General features: G+C 33.1%; 2 protein-coding genes across 2 annotated transcripts; both read right to left on the reverse strand.

Annotated features, from left to right (window-relative positions):
* Positions 1 to 469: 469 nt before the first annotated feature.
* LOC132725122 (nuclear hormone receptor HR96-like) lies at positions 470 to 11872 on the reverse strand. The gene is made up of 2 exons (XM_060710201.1): positions 11188 to 11872; positions 470 to 1214 (listed from the first exon to the last, which is right to left on the reverse strand). The coding sequence occupies exons 1-2, from the start codon at positions 11529 to 11531 to the stop codon at positions 707 to 709; spliced, it is 852 nt and encodes a 283-aa protein (XP_060566184.1). The 5' UTR covers positions 11532 to 11872; the 3' UTR covers positions 470 to 706.
* Positions 11873 to 11883: 11 nt separating this feature from the next.
* On the reverse strand, positions 11884 to 25941 carry LOC132725120 (uncharacterized). The gene is made up of 2 exons (XM_060710198.1): positions 25823 to 25941; positions 11884 to 12402 (listed from the first exon to the last, which is right to left on the reverse strand). The coding sequence occupies exons 1-2, from the start codon at positions 25878 to 25880 to the stop codon at positions 12104 to 12106; spliced, it is 357 nt and encodes a 118-aa protein (XP_060566181.1). The 5' UTR covers positions 25881 to 25941; the 3' UTR covers positions 11884 to 12103.
* Between the last annotated feature and the right edge of the window lie 60 nt (positions 25942 to 26001).

Here is a 26001-nt window from a genome sequence, read left to right on the forward strand (position 1 = left end):
TTCTTAGACACTTAGACACTCGGACGGACAATGGCAACGCTATATGGGGCACAAAAATATTGAAGAACACAAACAATGCTAAAACGTATTGCTTTGGTGAGTTAAGAAGGCACATGCCCCCGCGCCACATCCGGATCTGCAACTGGCCATGCACAATAATGTATGATACATTTTACGTCGGGGGTAAACCAGAGGGTAAAATCACGGGTTAGTTGGATAGACTGTTACAGTATCCAATACAACAAATTACAAATTAGCATATGAAAAGTTGAGACATTTATCGTTAACCGATTTGGACATTTATGAGCACCTAATTTGTTGCGACATTTTTCGTTAATTTTTGGACATTTATCGTTAAAGGAGTTTTGGACATTTATCGGCGATTGAGACATTTATCGTCAATTTTTGGACATTTATCGTCGTTTGGACATTTTTCGACGTTTGGACATATATCGGCGCTACAACATTATCGAAAAAGTTAACTAATGCCAACAAGTGGGTCATGACAATTGCTCCACCATTTTTCATATGAAAAAAAGGGAACTAATAAAATAACAATATCCATAATTACGAAAACACCTTGGTAAAAGTCCAAACTCTGGAAAATTTCAAATGTCTGATAAGAGATCAATCGATACTGTCACAGTTTCAAACCCATGTGACTCCATTGTGTTTTCAAATTTTCTGTAGTGAAATGTATCTAGCGTCATTTCTGCAGATCAAACACCTCAATGAGTAACGGTTCTAGTTTTGTAATGTCTAAATGAGAAGCAAGCTTGGCACCAGACTCGCCAAGGTTCCTCACATCCAAAAGCATCATCAAGAGCTTCTGGTACAAAGTGCGTGCTTCGCAAAGAGGCATAATGGATTCTAAATACATCTGTAGCCAATGAGTAAATTTACCCCGAGCCTGTGTAATGGCCTCTAAGTTTTTCACGTTCGGTCGATCCGGTGAGAATATCTCGATCACGAACATCAGTGTCATTATAGTGTTGTTGCTCATCGTGAGTTGGTGAAGAGTTTTCACGAATTTCATGTGTTCTGTATACATACCCGTACATAGCTGTTCCTTTATAATTGATGGATCGATATAACGCTCTTTTGTATCCTGCATTTGTTTAACCTTCCACATGTGATTTTTCGGGTCAAACCCAATCGCAGACCCTAACACCATGATTTCCATAATACCTCCCTGAAAAAGACAATTAAAATCACTTTAAATACAATCTATACTGTGCATAATGTCGCCAAAATATAATCAAAAGATGATTTGATTTACCCCAACTTTTTCATGTGATCAACTAATGAATGTTACTTGTCTATCATACGAGAACCATTTACAGAGGGTTTGACCTTAAAGGAGCATTCCATTACAGATTGGTCAATGGTTACCAAAGAAATATGGCATTATGAAACCTTGTCTTTTTTTGCAGACGTTCCAACTAACCAGCTTTCCTTGATAACTAACCAGTTCATACCGATCTCTCTGCATTTGATTCCTAAATCAGTGGTGAGAGACAAATGACCATTAGACCCAATGTCAGAAATCAATCGACACAAAGACATAATTGAGCCGCGTCATGACAAAACCAACATAATGCGTTTGCAACCAGCATGGATCCAGACCAGCCTGCGCCTCCGCGCAGTCTGATCAAGATCCATGCTGTCCGCTTACAAACCCTATTACAAGTAGAGAAACTGATAGCAAACAGCATGGATCCTGATCAGACTGCGCGGAGGCACAGGCTGGTCTGGATTCATGTTGGTCACAAACCCACTATGTTGGTTTTGTCGTGACGCGGCTCATATCTACCCTGCCAGAGAATCAAACAAGTGACCCTAGATTACAAATCTGATGCAGGGGGTATTCGTGGCCGAGTGGTTAAGGTTGTTAACTTCAAACCACTTGCCCCTCACCACTGTGGATTCGAATCCGGACAGGGACTTTGGATTCTTTCATGTGAGGAAGCTATTCAGCTAGCTTACGGAACGTCAGTGGTTTTACTCAGGTGCCCGTTGATGCCTGAAATAATGCATGAAAGGGCACCTGAGATCTTCCTCCACCAGTAAAGCTGGTAAGGCGCTTTATGACATATAATGTGTCTATGTGATGTAAAACCCAATTAAACAAACAAACAAACTAACTAACAATTCTAATGCTGTCTCTACAGAGCAAAGTGGGCAGACTGTATTTTTGATACAACAAATGGTGAAAGCTCTGACAATAGCTAATATCTGAACACTCTTTCTGCAAGCTTTTAACCTTATCCAGGTTGTTTTAGAATTATTTGTTTACAAATACATGCAGGAATAAAATGTATATGTTAAGATTAACATAATACCGTTCACATTAATATTTCTCCACAAATGTTTGAAGTGACCTATTAAATGTAGACCGTGAATATAAAACAAGACAATTATTATGCATGTGCAGAGAAATGGATATAAGTGTCTGAGTGCAAAGGCATTATCATATTACATGAATATACACTCTGCATACCTGTGTCTTTCATATACAGTTAAATGCTATAGAATTCATAACAGGTGTTGCTGTGTTAATGAAATTTCATTTTCATTACAGGTAAAATCATTGTTTGTCAATTTTCTTGTATGTGTGCGTGTGCGTGACATTGATCACTAAGAGGTGTGACATTGGTCACTAGTAGATATACCTTTGAAATACTTTACTGAGCAGAATCCATCTAAATTAGATCCTGAAAATTTTCCATCTTCTTGATTTATTCGTAATTCTTTTGTGTTTCCATAGATATTAATTAAATTTAATGGAATAACAATCTTGGATTTGTTGTTTTTCCTTTCCTTCGAGACAAAATGCCGAATACATCACAGATGGTTTCATAATTGTGGTTAATCGTTTATAATTTCTTTGGTTCCATTCGCCATTTTTATTGATCTTTATAACATAAGGCAATTATATATTAGATGGAAAAAACTCCGCTGAGGTATTTTGACATGACCCAATTGGAATTTTTTTTATTTTGACATGAAGGAATTGGAAATATTTTTATTTTTATTTTGACATGAAGGAATTGGGAAAAAAATTCAGAAATTTTCAAACCATTTGAAAACCAGTCAAAACAAAACTTGTATGCATAATATTAGATCATTCCCTCACTCCATTTTTCCTGAAGAATGTTTTTTTTAGTGTGCCAAATGACCTAAATGTGTGTAATTAAACACATTTTACTTGAATTGAGATAAGAATCACATTATTTTTTTCTGTTTTAATTCAGGGTGTATTTCTTCAATATCTTAATAATGAAGTTGAAAAGCCTTTATAATGTTTACTGTATTATACTAAGCAATAAACTAACTTCATAATTAAGAATTAAAAACAAACTTTTGCCATTGCAACTTCAAAAAAATGTGCAACAGGATGACTAATCTATTGTGACAGGTGGTAAGAACGGTCAAAGTTTGTTGGAAGGGAAAGTCCACATTAACTCAGTTCCAAATAACATCTATTCTAGATACTAGTTCCATGTTTATGTCAGTTGTTAAAACACCTCTTTAATTCTGACTTTTATCTATCATTGTGTAACCATTTACATATATATGACAGCTTTTTATTGTTAGTTCCAAGAACCCATCATTTCTAGAAAACTGCACCTCATCACTACTAAACAATAAAACTTAATGACCTGTGTAACTGACAATTGCAAAATCGCTTCATTAAGTGTATAAAGCAATCTATCCGTCCATAAATTAGAATGAAATATGTTGTATGAAATATTTCCTTTCAATCTGAATCAAGTTCAGTGTTTCGCCTTCTTTATAATTCGAATTTCCCAAGAAAGCTATTTTCAGCCATGCAAACAAACCGGTTTTTACAGAAGCATTAGAAGAAGCAAGAAAATACCGTTATTCATGAAAGTTAAACAAATTTTTGATTTTTGTTAGAAAAAACTGTTTGAAGGGTAAGATGGGTTCTGCACATTACCCAGATCGGGTGAACATTTGATCAAAATTTGAAGAAAATCCTTCCATAAGTATAGAATGGTCTAGTATTGATTGTATGTAAATTTAATGAATTAAAAAGGGGCATAACTTTGTCAAAATGCAATACAGAGTTATGTAACTTGACCTGCATATCTTATTTGTGACACCTCATATATCTTTTAAGTTTCGAACAAATACCTGCGCTGGTTTCAGAAATATTCAAGCACATGTTAAAATTTAAGAACATTTTCTAAGTCAATTTTTGACCTTCAAGTGTGACCTTGACCTTTAGCTGGCACAGAGGTGACATAGATTCTGCACATAACCTTGTTGAGCTGAACATTTTGATTAAGTTTGAAGAAAATTCTTCCATTAGTATAGGATTTATAGAGCAGACACGATATATTTTCTAATATTTGATTGTATGCAAATTTGAAGACTTAAAAAAGGGCATAACTTTGTTAAAATGCAATACAGAGTTATGAAACTTGACCAGCATATCTTAATTGTGACACAAATATATTTTAAGTTTCAAGCAAATACCTTCTCCAGTTTCAGAATTATTCAAATACATGTTAAAATTTAAGAATAATTTCTTAGTCAATTTTTGACCTTCAAATGTGACTTTGACCTTAATCCGACAGAAGGGTAACATGGGTTCTGCACATTTCCTTGTTGAGGTGAACATTTAAGCCAAGATTGAAGAAAATATTTCAATTAGTGTAGGACTTACAAAGCGGACACGACATACTGTCTAATATTTGATTGTTTGGTATTTGACCTTCAATTGTGACATTGACCTTGACCTGACACATAGGCAACATGGGTTCTGCACATCCCATTGTTGGGATGATTTGAGCCAAGTTTGAAGAACATTTTTCAATAAGTGTAGGACTTACAGAGCGGACACGACATACTGTCTAATATTTGATAATGTTTGACATTTGACCTTCAATTGTTACCTTGACCTTGAGCTGACACATGGGCAACATGGGTTCTGCACATCCCCTTGTTGAGGTGAACATTTGAGCCAAGTTTGAAGAAAATTCTTCAATTGGTATAGGATCTATAGAGCGGACACGATAATGGAGACCGACTGACACCGACCAACCGACCGATCGACCGGCCGACGCGACAGAGCAAATCCATTATAGCCCCCCCCCCCCCACACTTTTTGGCGGGGGTAAAAAAAAAAAAAAAAAAAAAAAAAAAAAAAATATATATATATATATATATATATATATATATATATATATATATATATATATTATATGTTACAGTAGAATCCCTACTTAAGACCACCTCGGATTTAAGACCACCCCGCTTTTAAGACCAGTTTTCAAAAGAACGGAATTTTCTGTTCTTTATGTCAATGGCTACATGATCCAGAATTAAGACCACCTCACTTATCCACTTTTAAGACCACCAAATTCAGTCCAAATTCATTATTTTGTTCTTTATTTGACCTCACTATTGAGACCACTGATATTAAAATCAACACCTTCCTAGATCTAAAATATGTTGCTGTGTTGTTATTATCTGCTTGATTGCTCTTAGGCATGACACTTGATTACACTAAGTGTCAAAAAATGTTATTTATGGGATATTTAATATGATATGTGAATTAATATGTATAACATACAATAATTACTATTGAAATCAGAACAAAGAAAACTTGATATTAAATTTCTTCAGAAATATATTTTCTTCCCATTTGATGTTAAATTATAACATACTTTCATATATACACATTGGTTGTTCATACAAAATGAGTAAAATAGGGCTTGGTCATAACATGGGTAAGCAATGATAAGAATATCCACAATTCAGACCACCCCGCAATTAAGACCACTTTGGTCCAGTCCCGATGGTGGTCTTAATTGAGGGTTTTTACTGTATTTTGGTTTTGGAGTGATATATGTGGATATATTACCTGCTAAGATTTTATATCACCCGAGCCGTTAGGCGAGGGTGATATTTTATCTTGGCAGGTAATATATCCACATATATCACTCCAAAACCGAAATAATAATTTTATTACCCTTCCCCTGTCGAGTTTAGACGATTTTTAAAAAAAAATCATTGTTGTTTCAAATGAAACGTCTAAATAAGATTCCCTTAAGGGTACCCCTTCATCACAACATGACGTCACATAAATACATGACGTATTTTTCCCGTATCTAACGAATGTAAACAAGAGAAAAGGAGTAGTCTATTGAACGCACTTTTTTGTAATTAATATCAAGCTTTCACAAGGTTATATTTGTTTTCAATACTGATGGGAATATGTATCATTACTTTACTTTGGTAAACATTTTTCATTTGACAGTTAAAAAGTGCTTGTAAATCGGAATGTACACCGCGTAAAATCGAACCGTGCGCGCATCACCTAAGCGCATGTTGTTTACAACGTGGGGTACCCATCGGGGAAATTTAGTTTGTATAATACCCGTCTGGCTCGGTAATATCAATTTCTTTCGGGTGATCAATAACCAATCAAAAAGGCGGAAAAAATCTGGAAGGGTAATAAATATATATGTACTTGGCCAAATAAAGATCAATAGTAAAAAGATGCCTCCTCTATCAACATTGATGAATTATCAATTGTCCTGATTTTACCTGTAAATAACCCTATTGTTTATCTCTTGCCCAATAATATTCTTACACTTAATCCTCTTTGAGCATATCTAGTGTATCAACAAACTTGCCATGATCAAACCCTTTAATCATGAATATGCTTTTAGCTAGTGCCCATGTCAACTTTTTCTTATTTCTAAAATAAAACCCCAGAGGAAAAATATCATTGTAAAGAATAATCCAACAAACATTTTTATTTTTGTAACAAATTAAATTCATGTCACAAACTTGATCGTGACTGTCAGTCAGTTAAAGGTCAAGGTCACATTTGAGTTAATAATCATGTAAATTTTGTCAAATGTGTCCATACTCAACCGATTTGTCAATCTTATTTCTCTAGGTCAAACATTTTTTTTTTGGCTACATGTACCAAAGTTGAAAACTAAAAATATTGTATTAAGTAAAGGGCAAATACTACAAATACTGAATAAATGCACAAGAAAACCCAAAAGGTGCATAAGTACAAATGCTGACCAACATTCTTGTATACTTTCAGGCCTACAGATCAAATACTTTTTGAGTTACATGCAACACAAGTTGAATATTATAAATTTTTACTCAGTCAAGGGCAATAACTCCCATACAAAAATACCCAGGTGCACAACTACACATGCTGAGAAACATTCCTGGAAGGTTTCATGACTCTAAGTCAAATATTTTTTATTTAAGTGCGACATAAGTTGAAAATTTGAAAGTTTTACTTATTGAAGGGCAATAAATCTAAAAGTACTTAAAATATCCACATGAAAAAACTCAGGTGCACAACTAAACATGCTGAGCAACAATCTTGTAAGGTTATTTGACTCTAGGTCAAATACTTTTTAAGTTACATGCGACACAAGTTGAAAATTGGAAATTTTTACTAAGTCAGGGTCAATTACTCTAAAAATACTAAATATATCCACATGAAAATACCCAGGTGCACAACTTCACATACTGATCAACATTCCTGTAAGGTTTCATGACAAGGTCAATTATTTTTTGAGCTACGTGTGACACAAAAAGAGAACGGACGGACGGACGGACAAGGGTAAATCTAAAGCCCCCCCCCCCCCTTTATCGTGGGGGCACAACAATTTTTAATAATTTGACCTTGATGGTCAAGGTCATTTCAGGTCAAAGTCATAGCAGACTAATTCAACATGTTGGTTTTGTCATATGTGTTTCTTTTGTCTTAGTATAAATCAAATCTGTAAATATATAACAAAGTTATGACAATTTAAGCAAATTTAAATAATTTGTTCTTGGAAATCAAGGTACAATACAGGTCAAAGTCATATCAGTAAAATTCAACATAAGGGTACAATGTTCAAGTATGAATCAATTCTGAAAGTAAATTACACAAATATGACACTTTGAATTAATTCAATAGTTTGACCTTAATTGTCAAGGTCAAATAAAGGTCAAAGTCATATTGAATTATTCAACCTACGGGTCCTCTGAAAAGTGTTTTTTTGTCTAAGTATAAATCCATAAATAAATAACAAAAGTTATGGTCATTAAGAAAGAAAATTTGTTGTGTTTGGGTTTCAATGCCACACCGACACAGTATTGGTCATTTGGCGACGTTCCAGCTTTACTGGTGGAGGAAGACCTCAGATGCATTATTTTAGGCAGGAACGGGCACCTGAGTAGAACCACCGACAGTCCGTATTCTAGCTGGATAGCTTTCTCACATGAAAGAATCCAAAGTCCCGGTCAGGATTTGAACCCACAGCGGTGAGGGACAAGTGGTTTGAAGTCAACGACCTTAACCACTCGGCCGTGAACGCCCTTTAAGAAAGAAAAATATTATGACCAATGTTAAAATTTGCAGACCTCAACAGCACTGGCAATGACAACATGACTGTATCAATAGCTTTTTTTTCTTGTCTTTTGAGCTAATGATATCAAACTTGCACACAAAGTTATAAGTCTAGACCTACATCAAATTGAACATTAATCTCAAAAAAAATATTCCCAGTCCCGTAATGTAAAAAATGTCAGTGGAGTCCTACAATAAATAACAGGATAAACAAACAACAAGTTCTGTTAATCTAAGAGGACAGTCTCTTCCCATATAGTACCCTGTTTAATATATGAATCCTTTTAAAAATCCAAATTCTAAAATTAACCAGCAATGGAAATAAAATCTTGACATATTTCATGGAAGTATGGGATGGTCCAGCACCAGAATGACATTATTGCTCATGGAGTTCAAAGAAGTTTCTATGCCTGATCACAAATTAATTTTCCACATGTCTTTATTCATTTGTTTATGACAAGACACGTCATTTATGTCCTCATGGCATAATGGTGAACCCAGCTTTTATGGTAAGGATATAAAAACCAAATAAGGAGCTAGCTGTCCAAGTAGATAATTAATGAACAAGTTTATACACTTATATCACCAGTTACCTTATATAATTATCAAAAACTTATTTAAGTATTGAATTTCCAAACATAACCACTTTGTGTTTTTTACCTATATGAATATGTAAAAACATTTTTTTTTAAATTTTAATTAAACTTCTTAAGAAGTAAATAACTAATAAGTATTTATTAAAAATCTTTCCACAGTATTTTAGACAAATTTTGTAGAACTAAATTTCTTTGTGTGTGTTTGTGTATACATATAAAATAGCCAAGCTGCAGTCCAGACGCGAACCACAGGTCTGTTGATTGCCGGTCCTGTATGCTAACCACTACACCACAGTGACCGTTGCGTTTTATTCATGCTAACTGACCGTAATATATATCTAATTTATTTTTAACTTTATTGTGGTGTCATCAATTGAATAACCATAGCGGTGAGCTGGTTTAATGACTATTACCGCTGTTGCATGGCTGATTCAGTCGAAGTTTTTCTTATTTATTGTCTTAAGTCAAACACATTTAGGGTCGCTTATAATTTCCCAACACAGCCCATGAATAAATGTACATAGGTTTGTTTGTTTGTTTGTTTGAATTTACGCCTTTTCCCAACAGTATTTTAGTCATATAGGCAGGTAGTTCCTTAACCGTCGTTCCTGGAGAGCTTCACCAGTACTAGACTACCTTCCTCCGCGCTAAACTACCAAAGCATCTCCCGGGGAACAAACCCACGCCAGAGAGGTAACTAGATTAGAAGTCATCGACTCTAACTCCTCGCCCACGGAGGTGGTTATATAGGTGATCAATGAGAGGACAAAATCTTCATGTAACCTCTCTCATTACACTGGCAGCAATATTGACTTTGGCACCAATTTACAGCCAGACAAGAAAGATCCGGCTTTATTTTGTTGGCAGCTTTGTTTCTAGTATCCTATATTCAAAATCTTAAACAAGCTAATTTGAAACACATCCATTCAGTTGAATAGCCTACATCTCAAGGTAATAGTTACATGTTATATATGCGAATGATGATTACATGATACACCAGTATCACTAATAAAATACCTTATGAAACAATTTAAAAGGATAAGTTATTGACGGTATGTGGGCTCATTATGTGGCCATGACACAATTCAAAGATGTAAAACAACGACATTAATGCTTTAACTGATCAGAATTCAGGACAGACTGTCTAGCAGTAGTGTTCAGTCAACCCTGAAGTATAGAAATCTAGTGGAAGGAAATTCTACTAAGGCGCAAAAATTCATTTGCAAGAAATTTTACGTATCTTTTCTCAGACTTCACATCTGTGATAAATGACTGTATTTATAAGTTAGCATACAATTAAAAGCCTTCATTACAATAACCTAAATAGGTAACGTACAAATAGTTTTCTGCAATGCTAATCAAGAGGTAAAAATATTTCAACTAACTAGCTTTCATTCTCTTGCTATTGCCAAGTTATGCAAAATGTTTCAAATAATATACAAATTCATGCTATTGTTAAGTTGCTTATTTGCTTTGTTGCTTACCAACTTTAATTTACATACCTCTCACCAATTAGTATATTAATGCATTTTAGGTATCATGAACTATTTATGCTTCTGGTAAACTATTTTGGTTGTGTTTAAGCCACACTAACGCTGTCATGATGTTGTGTACAATGGTGGTGGGACAATACCTCGGACCCATGCCTGCCGATGCATTATTCCATGCAGTGAAACTATGGGTCAACAATAAGCTAGCAGCAAAGCACAGAAGTTACAAAAGTAGGTACTGTAGTGTATAAGTGGATTTCTGCGTGTCCAAAAAGTTAGCGAATTTAAAATTTTAAACCCATCGCATTAAGAAGTATTAGCGAATCATTAAAGGGTAGAATTTAATGACAGGTTGGTTAAAATTTACGCTAGAGGTTGATATTTACGCTAGATGAAATTTTAGCGATTATCACCAATTCGCAAAATTTCTCAATATTTCTGCGTCGCTAACTTAACAACTTATACATTTATTCATACATATTCATATCTTATCTTAGCTATCCAAGACTACATTTTCATAATTAAAGAACAAGACAAGAGCTGTCGGAGAAATTATGCTCAACTAATTGAATACTGGATTCACTTACGAAAGATTTGTCACATTGATAAAAAACATACATTTTATGAGTAAGACAGCTTTTCATAACCCTGTTTACTCAAGCTAAAAGATGTTCAAAAATATAAATAAAAATCAACAAACATAACCTGTAATAAATGAATCTGATCTTCAAGCTTGAAGTTCTTGAACTCGGGAATTTGGTTGGCAAATTTTATTAAGCGCCGTATAAAAACATCTGACATGTTGAACAAGTCGTTAGCATTATACGGCTTTTCAACCAGTTTTTTAGCCTGATCTTCCGAGTAACCACTATCGAACACTGACGCATATTCTTTTTTCAACTTCCGAATTTCTGCCTTTAACTCCAGATCCATAGGTCTCGTGTAATCATTCCCTGCGGTCTGGAGACCGCAGGGTATTGGTACGCGTTTAACTTTTGAGGCATGGAGGAGCACGTGACCTGTTTTCGGTACATGGAGGAGCATGTGATCTGTAAACCGTACATGATTGGTTAATTGACCTTTTCGAAAAACTAGCTAAATACCGTTTGCCGGTACGTTACAGATTCAACTCTAGGGAATTTATTCGAATTACACCTAATTAAGAACAAAAAACTATTACGTGATATTTCTAATTTTCTATAATTATTTTACCGTTTAAGGTGGAAAACTTGAATGATGTGTTTGAAAATTATCAATGTTTCTTTAAAAATCCAATTTTACAAACCATAAATTGTTTATACCGAAAATCTACAAAATTAAAATATTCGTAGTGGCATCTGCCATAATAAATAGAGATATTTTCTGCGTAAACTTGTGTGTTTGCTTTATTCGGAATGATTCATAAAATGGAAGGCATATTTAATCATTTTCTTAGAAAGAAATAATTGTTTTATGTCCAACCTTCTCCGGTCTTCAACGGTCACCAGTTCTTCTATATTGATCGATTATTGGATACAAGCGTTTATTTACCCCCCCCCCACACACACAAACAATGTTGAAAATAGTTCAATGAAATATCTTTATATCATTAAAAATGTTCCCCGCAGGAAACCATTTTACTTGTCTTCACTTTTTTTAGTTTTTATAATGTCTTGGGCAAAATTCGTGAGCGGACTACTCAAATTACTTGTTTCAGTAGAGTCAGAGAAGTAGGTGGTCGAGTTTGTGTCAGTGTCGTTGTAGATACCCGGTGACTGAAAGGAGGACTCCATTTTATGTGGTGGTAAATATGGGAATGGGGTCGTCATCTGCTGTGGCAAGACGGTCTGTTCATTTTCTATTAAATATTTTTGGACGTTAGCGTATGATGATGTCCGTCCACTCTTTTTACGCCGTTTAGCCAACTGATCATCACCTATTCAATGAAAAAATTGTGATTTTAAGTTTCTTATCTCAATAACAGTAGAGATGGGACTGGTACAAGCAAAGATAGAGTTTGGTGCAATACTTTTAAATATTAGGACTTTTTTTCCTTTCCAAGTTCGAGTTAAACACTTTTAGGGCCATGTTTATGAAATTTGGTTCATCAAAACTCTTAAAAGTTTCTCCTATATTTTTATTATGATATAACAAGATTATTTTGAATAAGTTATTATAATTTTGGCAAATGATAAAATTGTTTTGATGTTCCATTCCAGTGTAAACCGTGCAATCTACGCACTTCTTTTATTGAACCAATTTAAACCAATAAACTCTATGATATTTCAAGTATTTCCACAACTTTTTACTTCCCAGAATAGGAAGATTTTTTTTTTTGTTTTAACTTGAAAATGAAAAGGACTTGAAGTTTAGTGGGGATTCTAATAAATATATCAAATAATTACACAGAGATCACATGACAACATTCAAAGATCGAATAACACATAATCATATACAATTAAAAAGCATATTAAACATGAAGAACTCTTAAAATAAAGCTCAAAATAGCATAAATTAAACTTAAAGCTCAAATAATATAAATAACACTTAAAACTTAAGTCATAACTCTTAAAGGTCTAATTACATAAATTACAAACAAGCCCAATATTATAATGTGCTCTGCATAGAGCTCTCTATGCAAAATTAAATCAAAGGATAATTTACTTTTCATTTATCTGCAAAAATAGCAGACAGCAGGATATACACATGTTACAAATGCGGACCAAGGTCAGCCCGCACATCAATGCTATCTGATCATAAGTCTTCACTGTGCGCTATTCAGTCTGTAATTATCTAGAAATTGTCCATAAAATTGTTAAAAAGTTTTTGTCTAGCTTGAAAACAAGACAAGTCTATCTAAATTTATTTGCAGCGTGGTAGCATTTGGCGTGGCAATTATTTGAGACGCGTCACGACAAAACCAACATAATGGGTTTGCGACCAGCATGGATCCAGACCAGCCTGCGCATCCGCGCAGTCTGATCAGGATCCATGCTGTTCACTATCAGTTTCTTTAATTGTTATAGGGTCTGTAAGCGAACAGCATGGATCCTGATCAGACTGCGCGGATGCGCATGCTGGTCTGGATCCATGCTGGTCGCAAACACATTATGTTTGTTTTGTCATGACGCGGCTCATATTTAGCGTGATACACCCCAATTAAGCACATACATTACCTTAATACTTATATATAACATGTTAAAAGATAGGTCTTCGGCAACCTTATAAATGTTCACCGCGTCTGATCATTCTGAAAATTTCTAATTCTATGAGAGGTTTTTAATATTCAGAAAATGACAGTCTCCAGACAGATCCTAAATAATTATTTGGCCTACATTTAGATTGCACTATTCACTTAATAACATGTGAGAATAAAGATAAACAAATAAATTTCTGTTAAGTGAATGAACTAAATTTGCTTAACCTTAATGTCTCCTAAATTTGTTGCCATGAACTTACCTTACCTACTTACTTTATTGATTAAAGGGATTTTCTATGTTAAAATTCTCATATTATGCACTAAATAATAAATAGTCTGATCATACTGCAAGATTGTGCAGGATTTACCTTTCCTTGTATATCAGAGAGGGTTTTCTAACATTTTTCGAGCTTAAAGCTGCATGCCAACAGATGAGCCTTTCAACAAAATTACACTGGAGAAAAATGTACTAAAATTTTAAGAAAAGAAAGAAAAATAAGATTTAAGTAATAACTTACATGCCATGTGTGATTAAGAACTAATTTTGCAGTATTTATTACTATATTTCTGTGTTACTAATGCATTAAGTGCCATGTTTGCATATTCTGGCTAATTTACACAGATTAAAAGTGATGTTTGCAATGTTCAAATTACATTCATTTCACAATATTTAACTTTTAAATACATTTTATAAATTTTCATGAAAATAAGCATGAATCTGAAGATGTGCTCCTTAAATAATGGTAAAACATGTCTCCCACACTGAATAAGACACTGGTAAAACCCAGGACGATAAAATGGTATAACTCAAGACTCTCAATCTCAAGAAATAAGCCGCATCATGACAAAACCAACATAGTGCGTTTGCGACCAGCATGGATCCTGACCAGCCTGCGCGAATCAGCACATATCGCCGCTGTTCTGATGAAACATATAAAAGTTATATGACTTTTAACAGTTTGGTTACTTTAAAGACTCCAGAAATGTTATAAGGTAAAATGTTAGTTTTTCTGATATTGGAAAATATCATTATCAAAGACAAGAATTGATAGAGAATTTAGAACACTTTAGTTTATTAAATCAACAATGTATAAAGAAATAAATGAGAAATAAACATATTTCCTAAATTGCAAAGCAATATTAGAAATAATTTGCCTACAATATAGTTTTGTGATTAAATTGGGAACTTGTTTCCCTAAATGAGGGCACACAAAACATAAATATGATAAAATAAATAAATAAACATGTTGGTAAACAAAAATATCAGCAGTCTATTCGACTGTTTTTTTTTTTTTTTTTTTTTTTTTTTTTTTTTTTTTTTTTTTTTTTTCATTTGTTGCATGTCATTTGGAATTGTAACTGGAAAAAGAAAATAAAAGAAATGAGCTGCGCCATGACAAAACAAACATATTGGGTTTGCGACCAGCATGAATCCAGACCAGCCAGCGCATCCACACAGTCTTATCAGGATCCATGCTGTTCGCTCTCAGTTTCTCTACTTGTTATAGGGTTTGTAAGCGAACAGCATGGATCCTGATCAGACTGCGCGGATGCGCAGGCTTGTCTGGATCCATGTTGGTCGCAAACGCTTTATGTTGGTTTTTTCATGGCGCGGCTCAAATTATCTCAAAACAGACACTTTTTATCCCTTATACTGATAATTAATACTTAATAATCATGCTGTATTTCATAAATGGATTTGTCCAGCTTCTATTGATAGATAATTATCTCGGATAAAAATTTTAAGTTATTCAGTCACCAGTATAGAGCCTTGTCAGATTGCATAAATGTGCAGGCTGGTCTGGCCGCATATACTGGTAGCAAGGGCTTCTCTCTTTAAGTTCCAGCAGCATAAGGGGCATACATGTTAGTGTAACCTTTTGACAATGAAATTTCAAACTCTGAAAATCATCATGGAATAGTTTGATAGTAACAGGAAATTGGTATTTTCTATGTTCAGTCTTTCCGAGAATTAATAATTCAGTACAGTTAAATTGTTGTTTTTCATTCACCACTCAAAAAAGAAGGATGTGAAAGTTTTATTTATTTATTTTTTGTGTGTATGAATTCAGTATAGAAATCCTCAATATATTACAACCATGATTATTTGACTTGAAATCTTACATCAGCTCTTAGGAAACACAAATAGGAAAAAAATTGTGGTGGCATAGTGGCTAAGGTGTCCATACCTTCACCCAGGGATCTAAGGTTCAAGCTCCACTTGGGTAAAGCCGATGTTTCATCATATGACACCAGGCCTGGTTAGTTTGAGAAAGTGAACACCGGAGTGGTTTAGATAAGCTTCAAGGTCTCATCACAGTTAAGCTAAGATAGATAAATGTTTGTTTATACTAAAATACTTCTTTTAAAGGGCCATGATGGAGAGCAGACATGGACCATCAAGTCATCACAAAACTCACTTTTGAACACTATGTGCTTAAAGGAACTCCACTGAGGTCCAAAAGCGGCTAAAAATACAAGAGGGCCATGATGGCCCTGAGGTCGCTCACCTGTGTATAGGCCCCCGGAGCGGGGCCAGTTTAAACCCCAGGGCTTTTATTTGAACAAAAAATTGGAAAAACCCCCCATAAGAAGAATTTTTATTTATGTTTAAGTTTTTTACTTTACCGGATGATTCCGGTTTGGGGAAAAAATTAAAACCTGAAAATGAGAAAAAAATTTTTGAAAAGGACATTTTAAAAGGGGATGTCGGGGTTAAAAAAGTAAGGGGTTTTTGCCTTTTTCCCAAAATACTATTTTTGGGAAAAAATTTTTAAATTGAAATTGGGGAAATGTGCTTTTGTAAATCCAAAAAATTTTTCGCCTTTTTACCCATTCGAAAGGGGGGTGGGGTGATGTTTGGAAAAATTTTAAAATTTTTTTGGTGAACACAATGATAAAACCGTCACAAATCCCCGTGGCCCCGGGCCATTTCGGGAAATCCAGTAAAAAGGGGAAAAGAATTTTAAACCCTTTACATAGTTTTACCATAGTACTACGATGAGTGATCAAAAGAAAAGGGCATACTCTTCAACGACTAGCGAATTAGACACTAGTGCGAGTGCACTTGAAACATCGTTGCTTAATAAACAAAAAAAAAAAGAAAAAAAAAGTCCGAAAAGCAAATGCAGAAACATAAAGACTCTGATCCCAAAACACAAAAAACAATGACTGATTTCTTGGAAAAAAATCCCCAAAACCCCCCATATCAGAAAATTGAGAAAATGGAAAAACCTTTAGAAGAAATAAATACAAAACTAAATGATGTCCTGAGAAAATCTGATCAATCTTGGATTAAAGATCTCATTAAAGAGACGGTGAATGAAATGAAAAAGGCCATCGTAGAAAGTGTGGAGCAAAGAGTTGGGGTTCTAGAGGGAGAAATTCATGAGTTGGCAGTACAAAATGATAAATTACACAATGAATTCAAGGGAAAAACAAAAGCAATAAATCTTTTAAAAGAAAATGCAACTGACTGTGCTAAACTTAAAGAAAAAATTTAGTCAATCAAAACTAAGAAATGCAAGCCCCTGAAAGAAAATAACCAAACAATGAGAGATAGACTTAACAGAGAAATTAATTACAATGAAGGGGCGCAAAAAACGACGCAGAACAATACAGTAGAATGAACAATATTCGTTTATATGGCCTCAAAGACGACGATCCCAAACAGACATCGAGCATGACAGCTGAACTGGTAGTTAGTGAATTGAATAATCAGCTGAAAATCAACCTCACAATGAATGATATCAGTATCGCTCACAGACTGGGCCGATATCTACCGGGTAGAACCAGACCAACAATAGTGCAGATTGTTAGCAGGGAAGTAAAGGGAACAGTTATGAAAAATGTGAAGGAATGTCGATAAGTCATGACTTAACCAGGCTTAATCAACAAGTTTTACAGTCTATTAGACTCAAGGATAAGAATAAAGAAGTAGACGATGTTTGGTATTCAAACGGAAAAATCTTCGTCAGTAAAAGGGCTCCAGGAAAAAACGGCAAACTGGAGAACCGAACTTTCCAAATCAAACAACGTGACTTTGCGTATTGGTTACGGAAAGACTGGCCGGAGAAACGTAAGATAGAACAGGAAAGTAGGTACGCAGACAAAGTGACAATGTCCATGACTATAAACAATGAAAATGTACAATTATAAGATAATGAATTTAAGCTGTAAATGACTATTACATTTTTTAGATGACGAAATATGTTTATGTATTTGATGTGTATTTATGTTACAAAATGACTTTAAAATTATGAGTTAATTGTTAATAAGCAAAAAAATATAACATGAATACTATGTAGTAAAGATATCGCATATTTAAAAAAAAATCAGGAGTACACGTGTACTATATCAAATATGTTTAATGAGAATCTTATGTAAATAAAAACTTTTACAATATATCATAATATTGAACTCATTGACTGTTTTAAGTATCCGGATATCTATAAGTCTTAACTTTCAAAGTATGTTCTATTTTTGTATAAAACGATAACATAATTATGAATCAGACGACAACTTTATATGCAGACGACACTTTTGCGATAGTATGCAGCAGTTTCATTATTTTTTAATGTTAAAAATCTTAAAATAAATATCATTTTGATATTAAGAATTCAAGAATCACTGTTCATGTTTTGTACACTGTAGTTCAAAATGTTGTTGTTGTTTTTGTTTGTTTTTTTTCCTTGTTAGAATTACAATAAATCATTTAATTATACATTATATAGATCTACGTTGAAGTTGAATTGTGTTTTTTGTGGTTTTTTCCTCGCTGCACGCAGAATTGTATACGCGTTTACTATGATGTTCACATGTTCTATATTTTACCATGATTATTTTTATGTATAATAATATCTTAAGATTTTTGGTACTGATTCCCCATGTGCATAAAAACTCATTAGTTAATTAGTTAAAATAATATATCTTTACCTTTAAAGTCTGTGTCGATAATAAGCCCATATATATTTACTTAAAGGCACATTGTACCTCGGAAAATTAGAAACATTTATGTAGCATAATGGGCCTTAAAAAATATGGATTCGCACTGGGGGTAAATTACTTCCCCTTGACTGATATATTTTTTTCATACATGCTGTTATAAAAATAATGAAACTAGTAAAAATAACAATGAACTTTAAATGGCAGAAATAAAATTCAGGTTATCCCGTTGTGTAATTATGTACATGGAAGTCTTGTTAGAACTTTGCATATTTTTGTTCGTTTGTTGTTGTTGTTGTTTTCCTTTTTTGAGTGTTCTTTTGTGTGTCTTTTTTGTCATTGGTTAAAGTAATATTTGATACTGAGCTACTATGTCAGGAATTAATATTAAAATAGTAAATGTATCAAAGATATATTAAGATTATAAATTCTACTGAGTATTACATGAATTTAACATACCGCATCTAAAATCACCTTATTTCGTTTCTGAGGTGAAAATTGGTGTTTATATTGATAGCTGTCATTAATATTTTGGCCCGTATTGCACAGTTTGTTAGTGGTAGAATAATTGCTTTATATAGTCTTCCTAAACGTTTCCGTCTTTCGTTTTTTTTTTGGTCTTTCGGAAGAAGAAATAGTTGCATATATAGTGGTCAACTGTAAACAATTAAATTATCAATAAGTAGGTTTTATCATTATTCAAAGTATGCAATACATATTGTCTCATTTTGATGAAAAAAAAAACGTTTTGCATTTAATATCTCCTTATATGGTTCTTATTTTTGAATTCCAGGAAAGGTGGAATATTTGTTTGTAAATGCTATGTTACAATTTTTTACGTCCTTGTGTTGTTTGTTTTCTTGTACATGCCTGGCCAGGGCAATGAAAACGAATATGTATTTTACATGTACTATTATATTTTACAAACGTTTTTTGTGATAATTGAAATTTACAGTGGTGCCCTTTTAACGCGGTTTTATGGGAGGCCTTAAAATATTATCTCTAAACTGTAGAGGTTTAAATGGTATAAAAAAGCGGAAAGAAGTATTTCGTTTTCTAAAAGAAAATAAATCTGATATTTACTGTTTGCAAGACACTCACTTCACTTTAGACATGCAAAAAGCTATATACGCTGAATGGAACTGTGAATGTTACTTTAGCTATGGAACATCCAATTCCAGAGGTGTAGCTATTTTATTTGGAAAAAATATTGAATACAAAATTAAGAACACAATTATTGATAAGAATGGAAACTACATTATTCTAGATATGACCATTTATGATAAAAACCTAACACTTGTAAGCATTTATGGTCCAAATTCTGATCAACCACAATTTTATGAAGAAGTTTTTAATAACGTAAGAACAATTAGTAATGAATATTGTTTAATATGTGGGGACTATAACTTGGTCATTGATCCGCAACTTGACTATTACAATTATAAAAGGTTAAATAGTAAAAACGCAAGGAATGCAATGATAAAGTATATGCATGAGCACTGTCTGGTTGATATTTTTAGAGAACTCTTTCCAAGTAAACGGCGATATACCTGGCGACGAACACGGCCAATTCAACAGGCAAGATTAGATTACTTTTTAATATCTGAAGCTATGCAACAATTTGTAGAGCAACATAGTATTGACGCAAGTTTCCAATCAGATCACTCTATCATAACACTGAAATTGAAATTTGATGACTTTAAACATGGTAAAGGTTCTTGAAAACATGATAATTCTCCTTTAAAAGATCTAAAATATCTTGAAACAATAAATGAGGTGATAGATAAGATAAAGATGCAATATGCTCTACCGGTTTATAATATTGACAATATAAAGAATATTCCAGATAATGAAATACAGTTTACAATAAATGACCAGCTATTCTTGGAAACGTTACTTTTAGAAATTAGAGGGAAGTCAATATCTTATAGTTCATACATAAAAAATAAGCTAAGAAAAAACACAGAAAGTCAAATATTAAAAGAAATAAGTTCTATTGAAGCCAATTTATCAGATCAAAATGTTGATAGACTGCTCTTACTAAGAGATGAATTATCTCAGATAAATAATTAACGACTTCAGGAATACCTTATAAGATCAAGGGCTAAATTGTCCCTTGAAGGTGAAAAACCTACTACATATTTTTGCAATTTAGAAAAATATAATTACATTTCAAAAACATTTTATAGAGTACAAAATGAAAAAGAACTATAATTGATAATCAGGAAGACATTTTAAAAGAAACAGAAAGATATTATGAAGCTCTGTTAAAAAAAAAGAGAATCTAATGAAATAATTGATTTTAATGATTTTACATATAATATTAATTATAATAAACTCACAGATACAGAAAGCCAAAACTTAGAAGGTGAAATAACTTATCATGGGGCATCATTTGTTTTCAAAAACATGTCAAACAACAAAAGCCCCGGCTCATCTGGTTTTGGAGCCGAGTTTTATAAAGTATTCTGGAAAAAAATGGGACATTTTATTGTAAGAGCTCTAAATGAAGCATATAATGTCAACCAGTTATCCATTACTAAAACACAAGGAATAATTACATGTTTACCTAAGGAGAATAAATCTAAACTTTTTCTTAAGAATTGGAGGCCAATAACTTTGTTAAATACTATATATAAGATTGGATCTGGATGCATTGCAAACAGAATTAAAATATTTTTAAATAAACTTATTAGCAAAGATCAAACGGGTTTTATAAAAGGAAGATATATCGGAGAAAATGTTAGACTGATATATGATATTATGAATTATGCATAAGAAAAAAGATTTTCCTGGATTACTTCTTTTGATTGACTTTGAAAAAGCATTCGATTCGCTATCTTGGGATTTTGTACAGAATACCTTATCTGTTTTGGTGCATCAATTAAAAAATGGTTTAATATCTTTTATGAAAATGCAACATCAGCTGTTTGTCAATGTGGATTCTTATCCAAATTTATCAATGTACAGCGAGGCTGTCGTCAAGGCGACCCTCTTTCATGTTATATATTTATTTTATGTGCAGAAGTTCTTTCCCTTAAGTTGAAATCCGTAGAAAATATTAAAGGAATATGTATTAAACAGACTGAACATTTATTGTCACAGTTTGCTGATGATACCACTGTAATGTTAGATGGAACAGCACAATCTTTAAATGCCACTCTTGATGTTTTATCAGTTTTTGCTCAGATCTCGGGGCTCAGGGTGAACTTTGAAAAGACAAAGGTTGTTTGGATAGGCATTAAAAAGTACAGCAGTGATAGCATAAAAACTAGATTGAAACTGAATTGGAACGAAACTAGTTTCAAAATACTTGGTATAACATTCCATGTGGATCTTGAAAAAATGGTAGATCTTATCTTTAAAGAAAAAATATCCAATATAGAAAAAATGATTAAACAATGGAATAGACTGAAGAGCTTTGACTCCAATCGGTAAAATAACAGTTATAAAAACAATACTTATCTCACAACTAAACCATTTATTTATAATGTTGCCGAATCCTTCGGATAAATATATACAACAAATTAATGATACATTATCTGCTTTTATTTGGAATGGATCTTCAAAAATTAATAAAAATGTGTTAGTTAAAGATTACATGGAAGGGGGTTTAAGAATGGTAAATATAAATGCTTTTATGAATGCGTTAAAACTTACATGAATAAGAAGAATTATTTCAAGTGATGGTTGTTGGATAAGTATTTTAACACAGGGCATTGATGTACAAACATTAGTCACGTGTGGAAAGCATTATGTCGAGAAAATGTCAAAAAACTATTAAAAATGAATTCTGGAAACTCACTTTAAATGCATTTTCATTGTTTATTGAGCATCAGAAATTTGATTAAGAAGACATTTGTAACTTACCTTTATTTTACAATCAGAACATTACTATTGGGAATAAAAGTATTTTTTGGAAATCTTGGTATGATAAAGGAATTCGTTGTATTTATGATATCTTACAAGACAATGGCCAGTTTTTATACACCAGAAGAATTAGGCAAGATCTACAATATAAATATCAATCATCTTTTATATTTAGGAATTAAAAAAGCATTTACAAAACTTTTTTTCAAAAATGTCTGCTTCAACCCTTTAACTTTTAAGAGAGAAAAATTGCCAACAATTCCAATACACATTAAAGGGATAATTAAAGACCAAAAAATGCTCAAAATATATGTATGATTCGCTTAATGTCAATTTCAGCAAGCCCGTTTGTCAGGTCAAATGGTCACAAAAACTATGCCTCCCAAATGATGATGAATACTGGAAGAATATATATGAAACTATGGAACATATCTTTTGGGAATGCATTCACAGCAATAAATTAATACACGAAATTTGTATAGATAAACTAAACATGCAAAACTTGAAAAAAGAAACTATGCTTTTTGGTTACACTAAAGGAAACAATACAATAAATATTGTAAACAATTTAGTTCTTTTATATGTCAAAATGTATATTTTTAAATATAAAACTAATAAAACAATGCTATCTTTTGCTGGTGCTATAAAGTATATTTCATATGTTTTAAAGGTAAATGAAGAAAAAGCTATCCAATGTGGAAATCTTGACCAATTTAAAAAAGACTGGCATACTATTTTAAATATATGTCATTAATCATAATATAATAGAGACCTATCCAAATTATTTGTTCCAATCTGATAATGATTAATGTAAATCATCAAAATACTTGTTTGTATGTTGGTGTTAGAAGCGACCTTTGTCTTTTCATTTTTCATACCTAGCTTTGTTTGAGCATACATGGAAGAATAAATTCGTGTTTGTAGTATTTTTGAACGTGCCCTTGCCGCAAAGTATTTGTCTTTGATGTTTTTGTTGTGTTATATTGTTGTTTTCTTTTGTAAATAATCAACCTTTTTCGTATGTCTATTTATTCTATCGTCAAGCCTCCTGGTAAACCCCATTAGTATCATTAGTTTGTGTATAACTCATAAATATAAAAAAAGTAATTATGTTTTTGTTTAAGGCATAATGTAGATGTAATAATATTTTTCTATGTCTTGAACTTAAAACCTCCTTTACATATTCAATTTTTCAAAAAAAAAATGCCATAAATTACTTATGTTACTACTATGTTAATTCCTCATGTTTTAACACATTATTGTAAGACTATTAAGGGATGGACCTCCGACCCTTAAATAGTCATGCGACGGAGGCAATAAATGGGGCCACCTTCGGGGCCTGAAAAAAGAAAAAAGTTTTTACTTCACACATATAATGAAAAACAATGATCTGCCCCCCACCCAAGACAGGGCCAATTTTAACCCAAGGGCTTTTATTTGAACAAACTTGGTAGACACCCATAAGCTCGAGCTCATTAGGTTTTTTGAAAGAAGATTGTTTAAGTTTTTACTATATGCATATAGGGACAATCAATGACCCCCTGGGGCGGGGCCAATTTTGACCCCATGGCTTTTATTTGAACAAAATTTGTAGACACTTACTAGAACATGTTTCATGCTTAATATCTAAACTCTAGCTATTTGGGTTTTTTCAAAGAAGATTTTAAGTTTTTGCTATACACATATAAGGAAAATCAATGACCCCCGGGGCTTGCCAATTTTGAACCCAGCAAACTTTGTAGACACTCACTAGAAGATGTTTCATGCTAAATATCTAAACTCATGCTATTTGGGTTCTTTAAAAGAAGAATTTTTTAAGTTATTAATATATGCATATAGGGAAAATCAATGATCCCCTGGGGCGGGGCCAATTTTGGCCCCAGGGCTTTTATTTGAACAAACTTGGTAGACACTCATTAGAAGATGTTTCATGCTAAATATCTTAGCTCTAGTTCTTTTGGTTCTTTAAAGGAAGATTTTTTAAGTTTTTACTATATGCATATAGGGAAAATCGATGACCCCCTGGGGCGGGACCAATTTTGACCCCAGGGCTTTTATTTATAGAAAATTTGTAGACACTAACTAGAAGATGTGTCATGCCAAATATCTAAGCTCTAGCTCTTTGGGTTTTTAAAAGAAGATATTTAAAGTTTTTTCTTTCGGTTGCCATGGCAACCAGAGTTCTGCATGGAATTTAATTCTTTGAGTAATTTTTAAAGGTGACCACCAGAGGAACATTCCTGTGAAGTTTGGATGAAATTGGCTTGGTGATTTATGAGGAGATGTCATTTAAAGTAAAAGTTTACTGACGGACGGACGCCGGACGAACGGACGCCGGACAAAAAGCGATCACAAAAGCTCACCCTGTCACTTTGTGACTGGTGAACTAATAATCCTAAAAAGTAACACTTTTTACATGCAACATGCAGTTATGAGTAATTCTATGAATAAAAGAAGTAATGTTCAGCAATCGATGTTATCTTTTAGACATATTAGTATATTTATCATTTCTGTCTATTGCTTTTTTAATGATTCAATTATTAAGCAGTATTAAACACATATTTAACCTTTTTAATATATAAACATTTTTTACAAAAAGTTGATAAAAAGGAAGATGTTTTCTTGCATATCAGACTGGCGTTCCTTGAGTTCTACCCATGCCGGAAATTTCATCTGACATGGGGATTCATGATGAGTCACGTGCTATACAATAGCACGTTTAGGATGACGTCATTTTACCGTTATGAATGAAGCTGCAATTCATACGCTGTTGTAAGTAGTTACGGTTGTAATGATATAAATTTTCATTGAAAATAAAGATAAAGAATTTAGAATATAATCAAATGTGGTAGAATATGCAAGAAAAAACATCTGATCCGAACCGCAAACATATGTCAGATGTTTTTTTTCTTGCATATTCTACCACATTTGATTATATTTTAAATTCTTTTTCTTGCATATCAGACTGGTATTTCCGTTGTTTTACCAATGCCAGAAATTTCATCTGGAATTGGAGTTGCCAGATGAATCGCGTGCAGTACAATGGCATGCTTAGGATAATGTAATTTTACCTTTGTAAATTAAATTGTAATTTTATACGCTGTTGTAAGTGAAATGACATAAATTTCCATGGAAAATTGTTTCATTCAGATAAAGAGTTTAAAATTTAATGGAATATGGTAGATATGCAAGAAAAAATATCTTACATATGTTTATAGCTCTGATCGAAATATCCGTCCATCGGGAACCCGCCCATCACGGGACGGATATTCCGATCATAACAACAACATATGACAAATAATATTAATATGTATCTTGTGTAAGACAGAGTCATCTACGATACCTTTGGTTATAGAGAGCTTATGTTTATCTTGCTGTAATGTAGGTTCCAAAAACTCCATTTTTTTAATATCTTGACCTTTTAACTCTAAGGGGTAATATACCTTCCTGCTAAGTATTTCTCTCGCTAAAATAAAAATGAAGGGTAGGGTTATAAACAATTAAACAGAAAAATCGGTAAAT

The sequence above is a fragment of the Ruditapes philippinarum genome, unplaced genomic scaffold (assembly GCF_026571515.1).
Source record: "Ruditapes philippinarum isolate M1 unplaced genomic scaffold, ASM2657151v2 ctg5763_1_1_1_1, whole genome shotgun sequence".
NCBI lineage: Eukaryota > Metazoa > Mollusca > Bivalvia > Venerida > Veneridae > Ruditapes > Ruditapes philippinarum.